General features: G+C 39.1%; 2 protein-coding genes and 1 pseudogene across 2 annotated transcripts in view; all 3 read left to right on the top strand.

Moving 5' to 3' along the window:
- The first annotated feature begins 798 nt into the window (after window positions 1–798).
- On the top strand, window positions 799–2,371 carry LOC101308331 (flavin-containing monooxygenase YUCCA8-like). The gene is made up of 3 exons (XM_004289961.1): window positions 799–1,551; window positions 1,643–2,014; window positions 2,141–2,371. Exons 1-3 carry the CDS (start codon window positions 880–882, stop codon window positions 2,369–2,371), a joined length of 1,275 nt encoding a protein of 424 aa, XP_004290009.1. The 5' UTR covers window positions 799–879.
- A 7,737-nt stretch (window positions 2,372–10,108) lies between these two features.
- LOC101308625 lies at window positions 10,109–11,413 on the top strand (annotated as a pseudogene).
- A 2,980-nt stretch (window positions 11,414–14,393) lies between these two features.
- LOC101291792 (probable histone-lysine N-methyltransferase, H3 lysine-9 specific SUVH9-like) overlaps window positions 14,394–18,184 on the top strand; it is an 8,526-nt gene continuing 4,735 nt past the window's right edge. The window contains exon 1 of the mRNA XM_004292207.1: window positions 14,394–16,476. Coding sequence (XP_004292255.1) covers window positions 14,394–16,415 — 2,022 coding nt within the window. The 3' untranslated portion in view covers window positions 16,416–16,476. The remainder of the gene's footprint in view (window positions 16,477–18,184) is intronic.

An 18,184-nucleotide genomic window follows, 5' to 3' on the forward strand; every position in this document is an offset into this window, starting at 1 on the left:
AAAGGATCAATGATATAAGATTGAAATTATTAAGAAAAAAAAATATAAAAAGTAGCAAGCAAATTGCCTAATTTCCTTGATGTGTTAATATGACTGCCATGTCCTCATTTTGGACGTACATCGATCAAAATGTCCTAGTAATAATTACAATGTTAGGTCATTTGATACACATTTTCGATACAAAGGTTTATAACCTGTTGGTGGCTTGGAGATAACTTAATCTATGTATTTAGATTCTCGTAACTGAAATTAACTTAGTGTCAAAAGTTTGCTCATACGCGTCCAACTGAAAATAATGTTTATATATATATATTGAGATATATTCTCTATAATTGTCAATTTTGTAAGTCAAATTCATTAAACTGCATACCTCCAAGGATCATTGAACCATCTTCCTAACAATACTTTTTTCCTACATAGCTATCAATTCTTCAAAAATAAAACAAACACAAAGAATATTAAAAAGCCCTTCATCTTGGTAGTGAAAATTATCCCAAGAAAAGAATAATCTCAATAATAATTGCAAAAAATATGCTTAAGTCTCTGAATATTATAATCCAAAAATAATGTTGTAAGATCTAATAATATAATGTTGGAAAATATTGAGTATTATTAAAAAAAAAAAAGGCAACCCAAAACTTATGATTTGGAGTCTCAGCATCAACTCCACACACTAGTGTCACATGCATCCTTCTTCTATATAAGCACCCTCACCCTTCATCTCCCTCCAAACCAAACCAAACTCAACAGTCATCTATTTCTCCCTAACAAACCTCCTCATCATTTGCAAAACCTCAACATATTCTCTCATCTTCTTCTTCAACAACAACAACAACCACTTCAGACTTGAAAACCCATCACTCATTTCCTTTGATCAACATGGAGAACTTATTTCGCTTAGTGGATCATGAGGATTTCTTTGCTCGCCGTTGCATCATGGTCAACGGGCCGGTCATAGTTGGAGCTGGCCCATCTGGCCTGGCAACGGCGGCTTGCCTGAGGGACCAAGGAGTCCCATTCGAAGTCCTTGAAAGAGCCGACTGCGTAGCCTCACTGTGGCAAAAACGCACCTATGACAGGCTCAAGCTTCATCTACCCAAGGCATTTTGCCAACTCCCTAAGCTTCCATTCCCTGAGGACTTCCCTGAGTACCCAACAAAGAGACAGTTCATCGACTACCTTGAATCATACGCCAAACACTTTGAAATCAACCCAAAGTTCAACTCCTGCGTCCAATCTGCCCGCTACGACGAGACCAGCGGTTTCTGGAGGGTCAACACAGTTTCAACAACCGGGTCGACCCGATCGGAGGTCGAGTACATCTGCAGGTGGCTCATAGTTGCCACCGGCGAAAATGCAGAGTGTGTGGTGCCCGATATCGATGGCTTGTGCGAGTTCGGCGGTGAAGTTGTCCACGCTTCTGAGTACAAGTCTGGCGAGAAGTACAAGGGAAAGAAAGTACTTGTCGTCGGTTGTGGAAATTCCGGCATGGAACTCTCTCTTGACCTCTGCAACCACAATGCCTCGCCTTCCATAGTCGTTAGAAGCTCGGTAAGTACTTGAAGCAATATAGTAACTTTGATCAATGAAACTTAAAATGGTTTGATGGTGGTTTCTAATAAGCTTCTGCTCTCTGTTTCAGGTTCATGTCTTGCCTAGAGAAATCTACGGAAAATCGACATTCGAATTGGCTGTCTTTCTGCTAAAATGGCTACCAGTCTGGTTAGCTGACAAGCTTCTCTTGCTGTTTTCATGGTTGATACTCGGCAGCATTGAGAAATACGGGCTCAACAGGCCTTCCGTTGGACCAATGGAGCTAAAGAACACACAAGGAAAGACCCCTGTTCTTGACATTGGAGCACTAGACAAAATCAAGTCCGGTGGCATCAAAGTAGTCCACGGAATCAAGAGATTCTCATACGGACGCGTTGAACTTGTCGGCGGCGAAGTGCTCGACATTGATGCAGTTGTTTTAGCTACAGGATACCGCAGCAATGTTCCTTCTTGGCTACAGGTGAGATAGAGTTTCAAAAATTAATACTTTTTTTTATTTATTTTTTATGTCAGTTCGCTGTACAAAGTTGCTTGGTAATTTTGGAAGTGCAAAGAGACTGATCTTGAATTTGGTTATTGTTTACAGGAAGGTGATTTTTTCTCCAAGAATGGATTCCCAAAGCAGCCATTCCCACAGGGCTGGAAAGGAAATGCCGGACTCTACGCAGTCGGGTTCACAAGGAGAGGGCTCTCTGGTGCTTCATGTGACGCCGTGAGAATAGCACAAGATATTGGAAATGTCTGGAAATGTGAGACTAAGCAGAACAAGAAGAGAACCACAGCTGGTCACAGACGATGCATTTCCCAGACGTTCTAAACAGTTCAGATCATTAACCATTCATTGACTGACTCAGTGCTTAGTTAACCTCAATTCATGGCGTGAACAAAGTAAAAAAAACAAAAAAAATTACTGTATATCATATACAAAGAAAAGAAACAGACAGATTAGCACCTAAGCCCTCTCCAAAGGCCCAAGTTTTGAACAGTGTTTGGGCATTCTGTAAACTGAGGATGATGAGGCTTTTTCTTCTTTCTTTTTTTGAGTTCCATACTGTTCTTTTGTACTATATTCCAGTAGTGATCAAGTTCAATCACAAAGTTACTTGTTTGTGTCCATTTTTTTGTGTATATAGCTTAAACTTTCTCTGTTTCAATCATTTAGTTTCAAATGTTCATCTGAGAAGTTCATTCCCTACTCTTCATCTGCTTTTCATACCAGCAATAATACATCGGATCTGATAAGAATAAGTACTTAAAGTATATAGTTATGAAGATTAGTGCTGCATTAGCTTAATACACCATCTTTCTCCCAAACTCATTAAAGAAAAAGTCCACTAATCCAACGCTTGAGATTGGCAAGTTGCTGGGAGCATCTATCATCAGATGGGTAGGACCCATTTTGGAGAATGTAATTCAACTCCACCATACCCACTACCTTGATTTCTCTCCCTCCCTCTCAGAGGTCATTTGCCTAATTCCAATATGGCTACACATCACCATTCCCTTTAATATTGTTAAACTTGAGGTTGACCCTATTTATGCTGAAATAAACTATGTTTATAAGCTTCTGTTGCATTGCACATGGTGACATGGATGTATCATATAGCTCAACTTCATGAGCATTACAATTGAAGTCTTCTCTGTAAAGCATGTCTCAGAAGCTTGGATACAGTTCAAGGCTTTTGAGTGATAACTTGTCATGATGCACATAATGTCATTAGTGGAAGTTAAAGCTAACTATGCAGATAACTATGTAGTTAGGATTCGAATCCTCTGAGACGAGCAAGTCATGAAGTTTGTGAAGTTAGGCTTCGCATTCCCCTGATTATATCTGAATCACTGTCATTAGGTTGGTAGGGACTATGACCTAAATGTTGTAAATAAACAATGTCATTGATGTGAGTTAGTTCTTTTCTAGCAAAACCGACCCAAACTCCTTTCATCCACAAGAATTTGGTATGAAATAGGTACCCAACAATCTCATTTTCATGCCTTTTTTAGTTCTTACACATTCCTTGCTTCAAGCATTGTACTGAAGAAAGATATGAACCCCATTAGACTTGACTCAATCAATCTAGAAGAGATACATTCATTCAGTTTCATAAATAGGAACATGTTGGGCTGTCACACCAAACTAATTGCAGAGTTTTTGCAATAAAAGTAAATGATGTGATAGACTTTGACAATGTCATGAAGATGGTACAATCATTTTTCTTCAGCAGCTTCTTTGACTGCCAGAAATCCTACCAAAAAATATGTCAATGGAACTTGAGAAGACAACAGTTCAGACTCCCAATGTGTTACTGTTATGAAACAGTTGAAGTTCTAGCATTGGCATTAGGTGTTATGTGAATTTAGGTATGCCTGTTAATTAAATGACATGCATAATATGCAATATGAAGTATTTGAAAATCGCAGAAGCTTATCCATTGAGTACACAATATAGACTGGAACTTTGTTCTTCACCTCACAAAATAGACTAGAAAACATCCCACATGAGTACCCCATGCTGCATGCTCATTAAATTTTCCAAAAGAGTTTTCAACTTAGTGATGCTCTTTTCACTACCACAAACTCAAATCAGCAACTGGGTTTTCTTTGAAACCAGATTGAGAATTCAAAACAGTATCAATTTTTTTTGTTTGTCTTTTCCTGTGTGTATTTTCCAACCTCTTGTTCTACGAAGAGACGGACACTCCCTCAGAAACATTAAAAATAACACATGGGAGGGTCAGGTTTTTCATTGCCACTATCTCCATCTGAAAAGGGCCCAATTTCTTCTGCTTACAGAAACCATTGTAATATGTAACTAAGAACTTGCTGCTCTCACATGTTGTGTCTACTGCACTGGGTTTGGTGGCCCTGAAGATCGTTTGCAGGATCTAATTCTTAAAGTAAAACATGCATACATCAAGGGGCATGCAACAGTTGATTTGGAGTAGGAGTAGAATCTTTGCTGAAAACTCTATAATGCAATGAAATGTCATTTAAGATGAAGAATGTGAAACAGACGGTTCTTTTGATCCCACCGAGAATAAGCAAATCAGGGTTTTGTCCAGGACCTACTTAACTAACTATTTTTGAACTCTCTGAATTACTATTGCTTCTCTAACTTTAGCTGCCATGTACTGGTTTAGTACTTATTTAAGTGCAGTTGTGTTATGCACATTTTGATTGTAAACATGCTGTCACTCCCTACTGCATATATGATTCATTCTTCTCATGATTTCTTTTCTACAATCATAAGAAACATTTAATTCTATAAAATCCCACACTAATCTCACTAATATATTCTGCTTACTTACCATCAGTTACCTTCCAGCCTCACCCATAGACTCATTTGACTATATCCAGATTGTGGTTAGTCATGGTGGTTCCTTAGTTTCCAGGACACTGATTTTGACTAGACCTCTATAAGAGTTCAGACTCAATTATACAACAAACATGCTTATGAGTTATGAGCATGTTAGACATATAGACAAACTGAAACCTTTAAACCCAGGGTGCAACCTCTAACTTAGCACCATGAGCGAAGCCCATCCTTTTCTCCTTTCTTGTAGTGCAAGGTGGGTCATATTAATTCACACTAGTGTTTACACTGAAGAAGCATCTATTGGACTCTATGATCATGCAGCTACAGGTCATCTTCTGTGGAAATTACAGGTCTTGCTGGATAGGTGAGTGTCGATCAGACTGTCAGAGAGAATGAATAACTGAGTTCTCACCTATTTCTCAATCCTTCACTTTGAAATTCAGCACCAAACAAAAATGAATACCTGATCAGCACAGTACTATAACCCTTAAAATTCAATACTAAAAGAGTAGAATGTATCTACTGGGAAATAGGCACATTGTATTGTGAAAGCAGAATTTGTTTGAAGATTCTACACTTACGAAGACCTTAGATTTTTTATGAAATCATAGGCATGAAGTCTTCCCTGACATGTATAGTGACAGAATTCATAAATAGGTTCTCACTATTTTGTAATCTTGACTTTAGTTTAATAGGTCAATCTATGTCTGAGGAAGCTGCAGATGTTGAAAATAGGTACATTATTTGTGTTGTGAAAGCAGAAGCAACAGTATATGAATAAAAGGGTTTGAAGAAACTACAAATACTCGGAAGTACTATGAATCCTTCAAGTTCATAATAGACAGTTACAAGAACATGCAGTAATAATTCTGCATGATTCTTTCTTCTCATGATCTCATTAAACTTTGAAAGCTGTCTAATTTTGTTTATCTTTTCGTATAAATTAAACTCTGGTTTAATGACAGATTAGGATTTAAACTCAAACTTTGGATGTATGTACAGACTGGTGAATTTCTTAACAACTAGTTACTAGCATCGACAAGAAGCTAATGCTTAATATTATCAATGGTGACTACTCCTAGTTTCCGGCCAGGACCTTGATTGAGACTATACAGCTAGCTAACTTGTCAGAGACTCAGACTCATCTATTCTTCTTAGAGAGACCAGAGTCCAACAATGAAACATATTGTAATGTGTGTTGAACGATGGAAGTAAAACAACACGTACATAATTGGTTATGAGTTATTAACATGCTGGATAGACAAACTCAAGGGACTTCAAATGAGGATGCAACCTCTAACTAGGCACCTTGAGATGGCAGGCCATCCTTTTGTTGTCCAAGATGGGACAAAAAACTGCCATATCTAGTTATCGACAATTCATGCAACTCAGATATACCATGAGTAAGATAGTTCATAGTTGTGTGGACCATACATGAAGAGCTACTGTAAGTCCATTGCAACCCTAAACATCCAAGGCTCCAACCAGTCAGCTACATAGGTCTATGTCTATGATCATGCAATGATGCAACAAGCATGCTTGATATAGTGACAGAATTCAGTCAGCATCATGACTGGTGTCTTGAGATTTTGACAACTGAAAGCATTCAGCTTATTACTATGCTTAACAGTCTTAACTGAACGAGTAAGTTTTTCAACATGGCCTTATAACAGCAACAAATTCCCCAGCAACACGGGGGCACTAATTCTAGTCTGTAGCCCTATGCATCATCCTGCTGTAAAGCCAAGAAATGTAATAATAACCCTGATGGATCTTCCTTCTTTGAAAGACCAGAGTTTAGGGTTTATGCCCGACGTACTGCACCATATATTCGAATGGTTAATCAGTGTGGTCAATATAAGCATGCATATGCCTTTGTTAGTACTCTAAAGTTACTCATTCAGCCAATCATTATTGAAATCTGAAATTTGAGCCTTCTATGTTTGCTAAAAAGAATATTTACCTTGTATTGAGTGTCAATTCTATTGCAGAACATGTAGTAGACTAGCAGCCCCTTCTAATGGAACACAAAATACAATGAACACGTTCAAACCTTTAAGTGTACTAGAAGAACATTTCTTCTAGTTCTAGCTATATCCTGGTGTATTATGCTGACATTGAATTGATACGACATATAAACGCATACTCACGTTTAACATCAGAACAAAACAATAGATTACTTTCTTTTTCTTTGATCCATTTGCTTTGCATCCATTTAAATGTTCAGATGTTTTATTGCAGATATGCTGAATCTTGATGAATCTTCAAAGAAACAATCACATGCAGAAATACTGAATTCTGAACTACAAAGTACTGTGGATATTGAGAACCAAGGAGAAGCATATAGCCAATATGACATACATGTGAATGATGCAGGACTATTAGATACCATAAATAAGGATGTAGTTCCATCTTCCAATTCCTGGAAATAATGGAAAAGCCATTGATATGTATACCAATGCATATGAAAGAAATGTCTCTTTTTCCTACTGATAATGAAATTCAACCTCCCTTGCATAGTAGGAGTAGAGCCTGTATAAATGGATCTACCTTCACATCACCCATTATTGATAGAGGCCAAACTGTTTTAGCAGACCTCACACTGTAACTGTAGCAAATATTGGTGTATAAGTTCTGGAGACCAGTCAGAGTGTGAAACAGGCAAGCAAGTTAAAAGTTGGGGACTATTGGAAATGTAGGATTCACTTATTTTAGGATAACATGACAACTAATGATCTCCTCAGAGAAAACATGATCAGATATTTTACAAGTACTACACTTCTACCAAGCAACATACATGTTTCTTGAATGTTATTTCAGATGCATCTGCACTTGTTTCTTTGTCTTTTAAATCAGTGTTTATTCCTCTAACATTTCTAATCTTTCAAGTCCTGATGCAAGAGTTAGTGACGCCTCTCTCTGGCTGGAATTTTTGAAAAACTATTTTATAGGAGTGATGCTTATTTGACTTATTCACTGGTACATGTTGTTATAAAATATTTAATCAGAAATGGTACCTGTTGTTATCAGTGCATCACCAGGAATATTTTGCCAGGTCTCACAGACAAATTCATCGCAAGTATTATGGTACATCCACATAGCATGAAATCGAAAAGGGGGAATAGTTCTCAAGAGAGATACCTGAGTAAAAAGATAGAAGCACCTCCAATCACTATGACAGAAGCACATATTTCATCTTTCTTTCACTGTGTTATTGGGTAAATGCATGACCTTGACATTCCATGTCAATCACAACATTTATACCCACCCATTTCTTATAACCACTACCAGCCTTAGGATAACCAATCTTTATCACAGGAGGAATTGTGACATATGCAGTCCCCAACTAGAAACCAACTAGCACGAAATCCAAGCAAAAAATGGTTCCTCAACCCCAAGAAAAGAGGGAGCACCAGTGATTAAATTGTATTTCGTGCATATTACACTAGATCTTTTCATCATACCATGTAAATTTAAGCAGAGGGACACTGAAGGCTATAATCTTACCACATGGAATATATCTGAAATCAAATTCAGCAGCAACACACCTCATATTAAAACTACATCGAACCGATTTCCAAAAGAATCATATAATCCCTCAATTTTTATTTTCTATCTCCTGACTGAAGTGGTGAAATGGAAAATTTGGTATTCCTATCACCAGAGGAACAACTTCTTCCCAAAATACTGCCTCCGAAAGAGATTTTCAGTGCCTCTTCTTACTCTTTAATAAACTCGGCGTTAAGCTTAATGAGAATATGATTCTCAAGTCTATCTCTACATTTATGAATTTCATTGATTCTAACAAGGAGCCATAAGTTTGTGAAGCCAGGACTCACAGAATGCAGATGAATGAATTTAGAGCTGTGCAAAATCTGTGGAAAGGTCCAGAGCTTCACAAACCTATGCATATGATTAAAATTTCTCTACATGCAGACAAAGGCAACAACATAATCCGACAAAAGGCAACAATATAATCCAACAAAAGGCATCATTATAATCTGACAAAAGCAGATGAATTCCATTGATTATAGCAAGGAGCCTAAAGTTTGTGAAGCCAGGACACACAAAATGCAGATGATTGAATTTAGAGCTGTGCAAAATCAGTCAGAGCTTCACAAACCAATGCAGATGATTTAAAATTTCTCTATATTCAGACAAAGGCAACAATATAATCCGACAAATTAAAGGCAACAATAATCCGACAAAAGGCGTCATTATAATCCGACAAAAGCAGATGAATTCCACTGATTCTAGCAAGGAGCCTTAAGTTTGTGAAGCCAGGACACACAAAATGCAGATGATTGAATTTAGAGCTGTGCAAAATCAGTCAGAGCTTCACAAACCAATGCAGATGATTGAAAATTTCTCTATATTCCGACAAAGGCAACAATATAATCTGACAAAAGGCAACAATCGAAGCAGTTAATGACTTTGTGTTGGGCAAAATATCACTTGAGACCAACATGTTTTCACTTTTCAGGGACAACCTTTTCAAGGGACCTAATCTTTTCGGGCAAGAATCACAAATTCTCTCAAATTCCGGCATGAAACACAAGCAAAAATTGTTCCTTAACCCCAAGAATAGAGGGAGCACCAGTGATTGACTTGTAATTTCGTCATATTACTCAAGGGGAACCAAAGGCTCTAACCGGACCACATGGAATATAGATCTGAAATTGAATTGAAGCAAAAAAAAAAAAAAAAAAAGTATCAAAACCCTAGTTAGATAGATATGAAACTGAAAACAAGCATAGATCAGATCAATTGAATTGACAAAGACGAATGAAACTGAATCGAAACGAATTGAACAATCTTACCTTGCGGTGGGGAAGCAAAACCCATCTCTCTCCCTCTCTCTCTCTCTCTGGACCAAACGAGAACCCCAAACTTTAGAGAGAGAGAAATTCGAAATTCGAAATGAGAGAGAGAGAGATAAGAATGAGAGCTGAACCAAAAGCTGTCATATAACGTTCAGCTTCTTGTGTTCAAATCCTCTGTGTTCCAAAACCCGTCTTCTCCCTTCTGTACCCCAATCAGATTTTAACACCTGTCTCGCTACTTGAGAGTAATTTTGTCTTCGTAACTCGGACACTCGGCCATCAAAACTCTAGCGCGCCCTCCACTCTTCTCCTTCCCCGCCCTCTCTCTCTGTCTCTCTCTCTCTCACCCTCTTTGATTTCGCTGTTTATCATATGCATCGTTTTCTGTTGTTAATGAAATGTGTTGGGTGGTAATGAAATGCAGGCTTCGGAGAAGAAGTTAGCGAACCCAATGAGGGAAATCAAGGTCCAGAAGCTGGTCCTGAACATCTCCGTCGGTGAGAACGGTGATCGCCTCACCAGAGCTGCTAAGGTCTTGGAGCAACTCAGTGGCCAAACCCCTGTCTTCTCCTAAGGTATAACAACTATTTCAAGTCTTTGGATTTTATTGCTTCAGTTTACTTATCTAGATGGGGAGGAGGGTAACTACAATTTATATATGTTTCAATTGTTATCATTTGCTTGGATGTCACTCATATATTTCGTTGCTCTAGTATTTTGTCTTTCATTGTCCTGCATTGTATTCTTTTGTGATGTTGCTGTTTGGAATGTATAGCAAGGTACACGGTTCGGAGCTTTGGCATGCATTAGACGTAATGAGAAGATTGCGTGCTATGTCACTGTCAGGGGAGTGGATTGAAGGTCAAGGAATACTAGTTGCTTCGAAAGAACTTTAGTGATACCGGCTGTTTTGGCTTTGGTATCCAGGGGCATATCGATCTGGGAATCAAGTAAGTACTTATTCTAAAAAGGGAACAAAAGTTGATAAGTAATTAAGTACATATAGTCAATTTAATTATTTCCTGCTTATGAGTAGTAGATAGATTTGTGATATAGGAGTTGTCTGGCCCTTCAATATATAGACTCATGTTGAAACAATAATCATTTAGATAGAAGCTGTCTCTTTACCCCTAAAATTGTTGTGTTGCACCTTTCTGTTCACAAAAGATCCGAGTGCATATTTTCTGTGTTTGTCTAAATGCAATTCTTTTTATTCTAGAAAGGGAAACAAAAGTTGACGAGTACTTGTATTCATTTTAAGTTTTTTACTATTTCCTGCCTTTTAGTAGTAGATAGATTTTTGATATAGGAGTTGTCTGGCCCTTCAACAGGCTCATGTTGAACTACGATTTAGAAAGAAGCTGTTATCTATTTGGTTTCATGCACATAGTTTTCAACCATTTTGTCACATTTGTTGGTCATGCATGATACATCATATGGAATGATTCTACTAGTTACTACATTTTTATATTATATCTATGTTATTTTCTTCTTTTGTTCATTAGTGATTACTTTTTCTTCAGGTATGATCCTTCTACTGGTATTTATATATGGAATGGATTTCTATGTTGTTTTGGAGCAACCGGGGTACCGTGTGGGTCGTCGTCATAGATGCAAGGCTCATGTTGGGATCCAGCACAGGGTTACGAAGGAGGATTCCATGAAGTGGTTCCAGGTCAAATATGAGGGTGTCATCCTTAACAACTCTCAGCAAATCTCTTAGGCCATTAGGATCACAGCAAATATGGTTAGTCTTTCATGACCTGAGTCCCTTAGTTTGTGTCAGGAAGTACTCCTTCAAGGTTTCATAGTTATTATGTATGATTGATTTACTCATCTGGAGTTTTAGTTTGCACTTTGAGATGAAATTAGTTTTATATTCTTCAAACTCTAAAGAAGTTGGGTTTCATTATTGAGGAATGATGACACCAAAATTGGTATTGGTATTGCTTCACTTTGAGAAGTAATCAAAATTTTCAAGTGATACGACATTGTGCCTGAACATTGCTTTCACTTAGGTTTTTTTTGTTTGTTTGTTTGGCTCTATCTTTATCTTGTTATCTGCATAATGGGCTTTACCTCTCTTCACCCTTTTCCCCTTCCTCTTTCTTTTCCTTCTCTCAGCTCCCTTCAAAATTTTCGTTCATCAGAGCACCCTGTTGAACTTGTTTCAGCTGGAAAGCACATCTAATGATTCAGCAGTTGTAGTTCGAAAATAGAACATGTAACACTTGATCCCTGCCCTTAGGTTAGGAGATTGGTCTGATATAGGAGGTCGCCCCCGTATGGAAGGATAGTCATATATGCATTAGTGACTTTCTTGACCATTGTCAAGAGTCATTGTTGACCTTGAAAGAGTGATAATAAAGTCATTGGTTGAGACAGATGCTGCATTTGCAAAAAACTTGCTCTCTTTGGTTTCACTTGCTTCTGGCACAACTGCACTCATGGTGAATGCCGGAGATTGCAGGGCTATACTGTCACCAAGTAGAGCAGCTATAGAAATGTCAAAAGATCATAGACCCTCTGCTGCACAAAAGAAAGAATGTGGATTGAGTCTTTGAGTGGCTATGTTGTTGATGGTTATCTAAATGGTCAGTCAGGGGTCACCCGCGCATTAGGTGATTGACATCTTGAACTTGAAGGATTGAAGGATGAGGGTGAAAGGGGAGGACGGTCCATATAACGTAGCTTTTTTGCACTAAAGTAAGCCTCTTATATCATTGTTGTTTCCAGCAAACTTAAGCACCATATTGATCTAGTGATCGAGTGAAAATTCAACTTTCTTATCCAGTTAGTTGCATCATCGTGGTTGAATGAGTTATAGTTGCTTTTTTTTAGCACATTCTGCCATTTCTGAAGAATAAAATGGCATGAACTCTACTCAAATGCAGTCTTTAAATCCTTGGAGAACTAGCAGTGCACAAACTGAAATGTTTCCCCTATACAATAAACAATCTGTGGTTTGCAAACATGACTAAGCTGGAGCTTTACCCCTCAATTCTCAGTCATCACCGATAAAAACCACAAGAATTATTTTTACTTGCAAAATTCTCAAAGCAAAAGGTTCACACAAAACTAGGGGTGAGCATAAAAAACCGTAATCCCGAACCCGTCCTAAAATTTGTCGGGACAGGACGAGATTTAAAAATTTCGGGACGGAACGAGATTTAAATCTCAAAACGTTAGGCTCGTCCTGTCCTGTTTATATATAACGGGACGAGACACGGAACGGATAATTCATGTCTCGTTTAGGCCCGTCCTGTTCCGACTATTTTAATGATTGATTTTTTATTGATTAATATGTGATTTGAGCATTTCATTTAAGTGTTTTGATCTTAGCTTTTTGTTTCTTTAAGTTACTAGGTTGTCACTAATTCAGTAACACTGATGTTTAATACTTTAATTTGTTGATTGTTGTAGACTCTCTTATTACACCCTAGTAGTGATGACAAGTTTAGAGAAAGTAAGTAGTATAAACTCGCTTATTACACCGTGTTATATTTGTTAATACATAATAGAGTAAAGAGTACTATAAAACTATGAAACTATTTCTTTTGGTTACAAGTTTATTTTGAACTTTTTTTATCCGGGATTGGGCCCGTCCTGATTTCAATGTCTTGGACGGGCTGTGGGATTAGTTCTATCCCGTCCCATGCCCAGCCCTACACAAAACATTCATGTATCACCTAATTACTTGGTAGCTTGCAACCTTATACATTTTGTTGCTAGACAACAATTGATGTACTTGCGTTATGGTTATGGATAAATGATGAAATCATCTACAGTTTCTCAGAAAAAAAAATAGTCTTCTAACTTAGCCCATATGCCATTTGTTCATATCGTAGTCCTATATACAATGGAGACCCATACCAATAATATAAACAATGGAGACCCATACCAATAATATAAACAATGGAGACCCATACCAATAAATCTATAAACAATCTAAATTTTTTCTTTAATGGCAAAAAAAAAGCTACAAACTAAAACCTCTAACGATACCCCATCCTAGCTGATCCAGACAGGACGCTTGACGCACAAAGATGGGCAAATATTGAAACCAAATCGAAGGAGAAGTAGCTATCGATCCAACTTTAGTAGCTTATTTGCTAGATAGTTAGTTTCTTGATAGACATGTCGATGAATTGAAATTACTGTGTCAAGTGCAGAATATGCCGAACAAAGACACTGATCCTCTAATGAACAAAGCTCTATTAAGCCGACAATCTATAAAAAACAATCATATTCCACCGAAACATGTTAATAAAGTAATAATGTTGTGATAAATAAGGTTGCTATTAGTGTCTCAAAACAAATCCGAATTACAATATCCATTAGGGGTTCATACAGAAATTTTTTGAATCAAAAGTTGAAACATATTCACCAAAAGTTTCAAAAATTTCGGGGGAACAGAAAATGATTTCCTAGCTTAGAGTGGGTCCTGTCCTAAACTCAAGGAAAAGGAAGAAGGGCAATTCGGTCCACCCAGGACAAACATAAACCAAAGTTTTCATTCAGTTCTTTCACTTTTCCTGACGCCACAGAGAGAAGAAGCAGAGCTTCATTTCCAACTCCGCCATGACGAAAGTAACTTCCTTTCTCTCTGCACAACCCTAAATCCCAAACCTCACCTCTCTTTCTCTACCAAAAGTCAAGACCCACCCACTCTCTTTCTTTTGACTCAACACATCATCATCATCATGGGCTCTCTCCTCCCCATTCTTGACCTCAACGCCTCCCCTAATCCCTCTCAACCCGCCACCGCCGCCGCCGCCGTGGCTCTCAAGGTCCCCAAAATCGAACCCAAAGCCGAGCCTTACGATGACCCTATGCCGCCGCCGCAGACCACTCCCCAACCGCCGTTGGATCTTTTCCCCAATCCCCAAATTACCCCTCCGGTGGCCCCCCAAATTACTCCTCCGGTGGTCCCCGCCGCCGACCAGGACACCGTCTACTCCGAGTTCCACCGCATTCAGGAGCTCTTCCACACGGCATTCGCCAAGGGGATTCAGAACTGCGACGGGGGCGGCGGAGGCGGATGCGACGAGGACGGCGTCGTTTTGGACCCGGAGTCCGGCGCGATTGTCCCGGTGGAGGACGCCAGCCAGAAGCAGCAGCTGGCGGAGGTGGTGCAGCGGAAGAAGTACCCGCAGCGGTCGAACGAGCTCGTCCGCGTCACCGATCTCAGGGAAGAGGACCACCGCTACTTCCGTGAGGTCGTCAGAAAGACCCGGATGCTCTACGATTCGATTCGGATCAATTCGATTGCCGAAGAAGACAGGAAGAATCCGGGTCAGGGGAAACGGACCCGGGGCGACTTAAGGGCCGCGTCGGTGCTCCGGGACCGGGGCCTGTGGCTCAACCGTGACAAGAGAATTGTGGGGTCCATTCCCGGTGTCTATGTTGGTGACCTCTTCTTTTTCAGGATGGAGCTTTGTGTGGTTGGGATACACGGCCAGGTTCAGGCCGGAATTGACTATCTTCCGGGGAGCCAGAGCTCCAATAGGGAGCCGATTGCGACCAGCATTATTGTCTCCGGCGGGTACGAGGACGATGAGGATGCAGGGGATGTTATTATCTACACGGGGCACGGAGGGCAGGACAAGTTCAACAAGCAATGTGCTCACCAGAAGCTGGAGGGAGGCAACTTGGCGTTGGAGAGGAGCATGCATTACGGGATTGAGGTGAGGGTTATTAGAGGGAGGAAGATACAGAGTGTTGTTTCGCAGAAGGTGTATGTTTATGATGGGTTGTATAGGATTCTCGAGACTTGGCTTGATGTTGGCAAGTCAGGGTTTGGTGTGTATAAGTTTAAGTTGCTGAGAATCGAGGGGCAGCCTGAGATGGGGAGCTCGATACTTAAGTTTGCGGAGAGTCTTAGAACTAAGCCTTTGACTGTGAGGCCGAGGGGTTATCTTAGTTTGGACCTTTCACAGCAGAGGGAGAAGATACCCGTAAGGCTTTTCAATGACATTGATGCTGATCAGGACCCGTTGTATTATGAGTATCTTAGAGCACCTGCATTTCCGACTCATGTGTATCATCAGTCGGCAAATGGTACTGGCTGTGAATGTGTTAATGGTTGTAATCAAAATTGCATTTGCGCTATGAAAAATGGAGGGGAGTTTCCTTATGATCAGAATGGGTTTCTTTTGAGGGGGAAGCCTGTGGTATTTGAGTGTGGGAGCTTCTGCCGTTGCCCCCCATCTTGTCGGAATCGTGTCACTCAAAATGGAATGAAGCATAGACTGGAAGTGTTTAGATCAAGGGAAACAGGTTGGGGAGTTAGATCTTTGGACTTGATACATGCTGGTGCTTTTATATGCGAGTATGCAGGAGTTATTCTCACTAGGGAGCAGGCTCATATTTTTTCCATGGATGGTGATAGCTTGATTTATCCCCATCGTTTTGCTGATAAATGGGCTGAATGGGGAGATTTATCTCAGATCTATCCTGATTATGTGCGTCCAACTTATCCGGCAATCCCACCGCTGGATTTTGCAATGGATGTGTCCAAAATGAGGAATGTCGCTTGTTATATGAGCCAGAGTTCTACTCCGAATGTAATGGTGCAGTTCGTTCTGTATGATCACAACAACTTGATGTTTCCTCATCTTATGCTATTTGCGATGGAGAACATTCCTCCTATGAGGGAGTTGAGCCTTGACTATGGGGTGGCTGTGGCTGATGAATGGACAGGGAAACTTGCTATCTGTAACTGACTAATTTTGAAGGTGTGATATGAATCATGCCGACAGAGTTATGGGAATATGCTGCCGTAAGGTAAAGCCAACTTCATTTTACAAAGCATTTCTTTATTTTTATTTTTTTTTCTTTTCTGCATCACAGCTTCCCTGGTTCCCTTCTGCTTGTTGAGATGACATACAGTGCGGGTGTCTTTTCCTGTGTTTTTGTCATAGCTTGAGTTCAAACTTTATTGTCAACTATTCAACCATTTTAGGTGTAGGTGTGTGATTCCTTAAGAAACCATATACATTATTACTGGTTCCATGAGATGGAATTGTTTGTGTCATTTCATATAACTGGGAGGCATGAAAACCCATGTATTTCTGGAATTTTTATTTATCTTAACAAACTAGGATATTGTCATTCAGTTTGTTATGTATTTGGATAGTTTTTTATTCGATTCCTTGCCTGCGTGGTAGTATTTGGATAAGTTCTTATTCAGTTTGGTTCATATGCGAATCTTTTTCTATTCATATTAGGATGGCTTAACCTCCTTTGGAGCAAGGCAGTTTGATTAGTTTCCATCGGGACATTAAGCTGCATATTAAATAGATGTTTCTGCTAAGATTAATACTTGGAGGGATAAAAATCTTAGAATTTCTTATCTGCTTCGTGATTGCGTTTTGAATGTATCGAGAATAATCTTTCAGGATGGGTTTGTGGATTATTAGTATGAGTCTAGTAATGTGCAACTACATTTAGAGGATATCATAGTGCAGACTTAGATTGGATTAAACAAAGTTAACTGCGGTGAGGTTAAACAAAGTTAACTGCGGTGAGGACGAAGAGCATCAACTTTCTAGAAATAAAGGCTGTTTAAGTCTACTACTAGAATTGTTTGTCAGCAGCTGTGCTCATGGCTAAATTGCTACTAGCAGTCTTTATCTAGATATTATGTTGACCACTAGTTTTTGGCTTCTGCTATGTCACTGAGTATCCACAGAATTTTCATTTCTGTTCATTCCTAGAAGAAAAGGAAAATTTTTGCCCTTAAAAATACAGATTATTCTGGTAGTGTTATTGAGCAGTCATCAACATGTTTGGATGCAATGTTTGTTTATTTTTCTTTTACATATGGATAGCTATCTATGTCGATTATGATAAGCAAAAGAAAGGGGCATAATTTAGGTTGGGTAGGATTAGGTGGTCTGAAGTGGCCAGCTAAGCTTTGACTTGTTTTTATGCTTCTTCTAAACCACTGACAATTCTTAAGATAGAAAAAAAAAAACAAAATGTGGTTACACATTCCTCTTTCTGTTCCTTGTAGCAATTAAAATGACCATTGTTGGTCGTCCGTCATCATTAGGTAGATGTGGGTATATAAGTGCATATTCATGTAAATACTGATGCAAATACCTATGAGGCTATCAAAAATACTGATATTAGCATCGCACAATGTGGTGATAAATGTAGTTCGAACGGGAATCACATAAGTAAACTTACCAAATAAATCAGTTTCTTTGTATTCATAAGGAATGTCTAGAATTTGGAATACAATTCTGCGGGTTAGTGAAGTAATACCTAATTTTGGAATGGTTGTAACATCCTTCTTATATAGGAGGGTTTGTTGCCGAGTGTAGCTTTAGTATTTCATCTCTACGAGCTCTTTTCTCTTACGGGATGCCAGGATTGTGTTATATCTGACTATAATGGGGTTATTTGTTTATTTCATCAGGAGCACAGGTCTTGAAATAGTTTTTGTGTGTGTGTGTGTGTGTGTGGTGGGGTGGGGGGGTGGGGGGGG

Source organism: Fragaria vesca, linkage group LG2 (assembly GCF_000184155.1).
Source record: "Fragaria vesca subsp. vesca linkage group LG2, FraVesHawaii_1.0, whole genome shotgun sequence".
NCBI classification, from domain to species: Eukaryota; Viridiplantae; Streptophyta; class Magnoliopsida; order Rosales; family Rosaceae; genus Fragaria; species Fragaria vesca.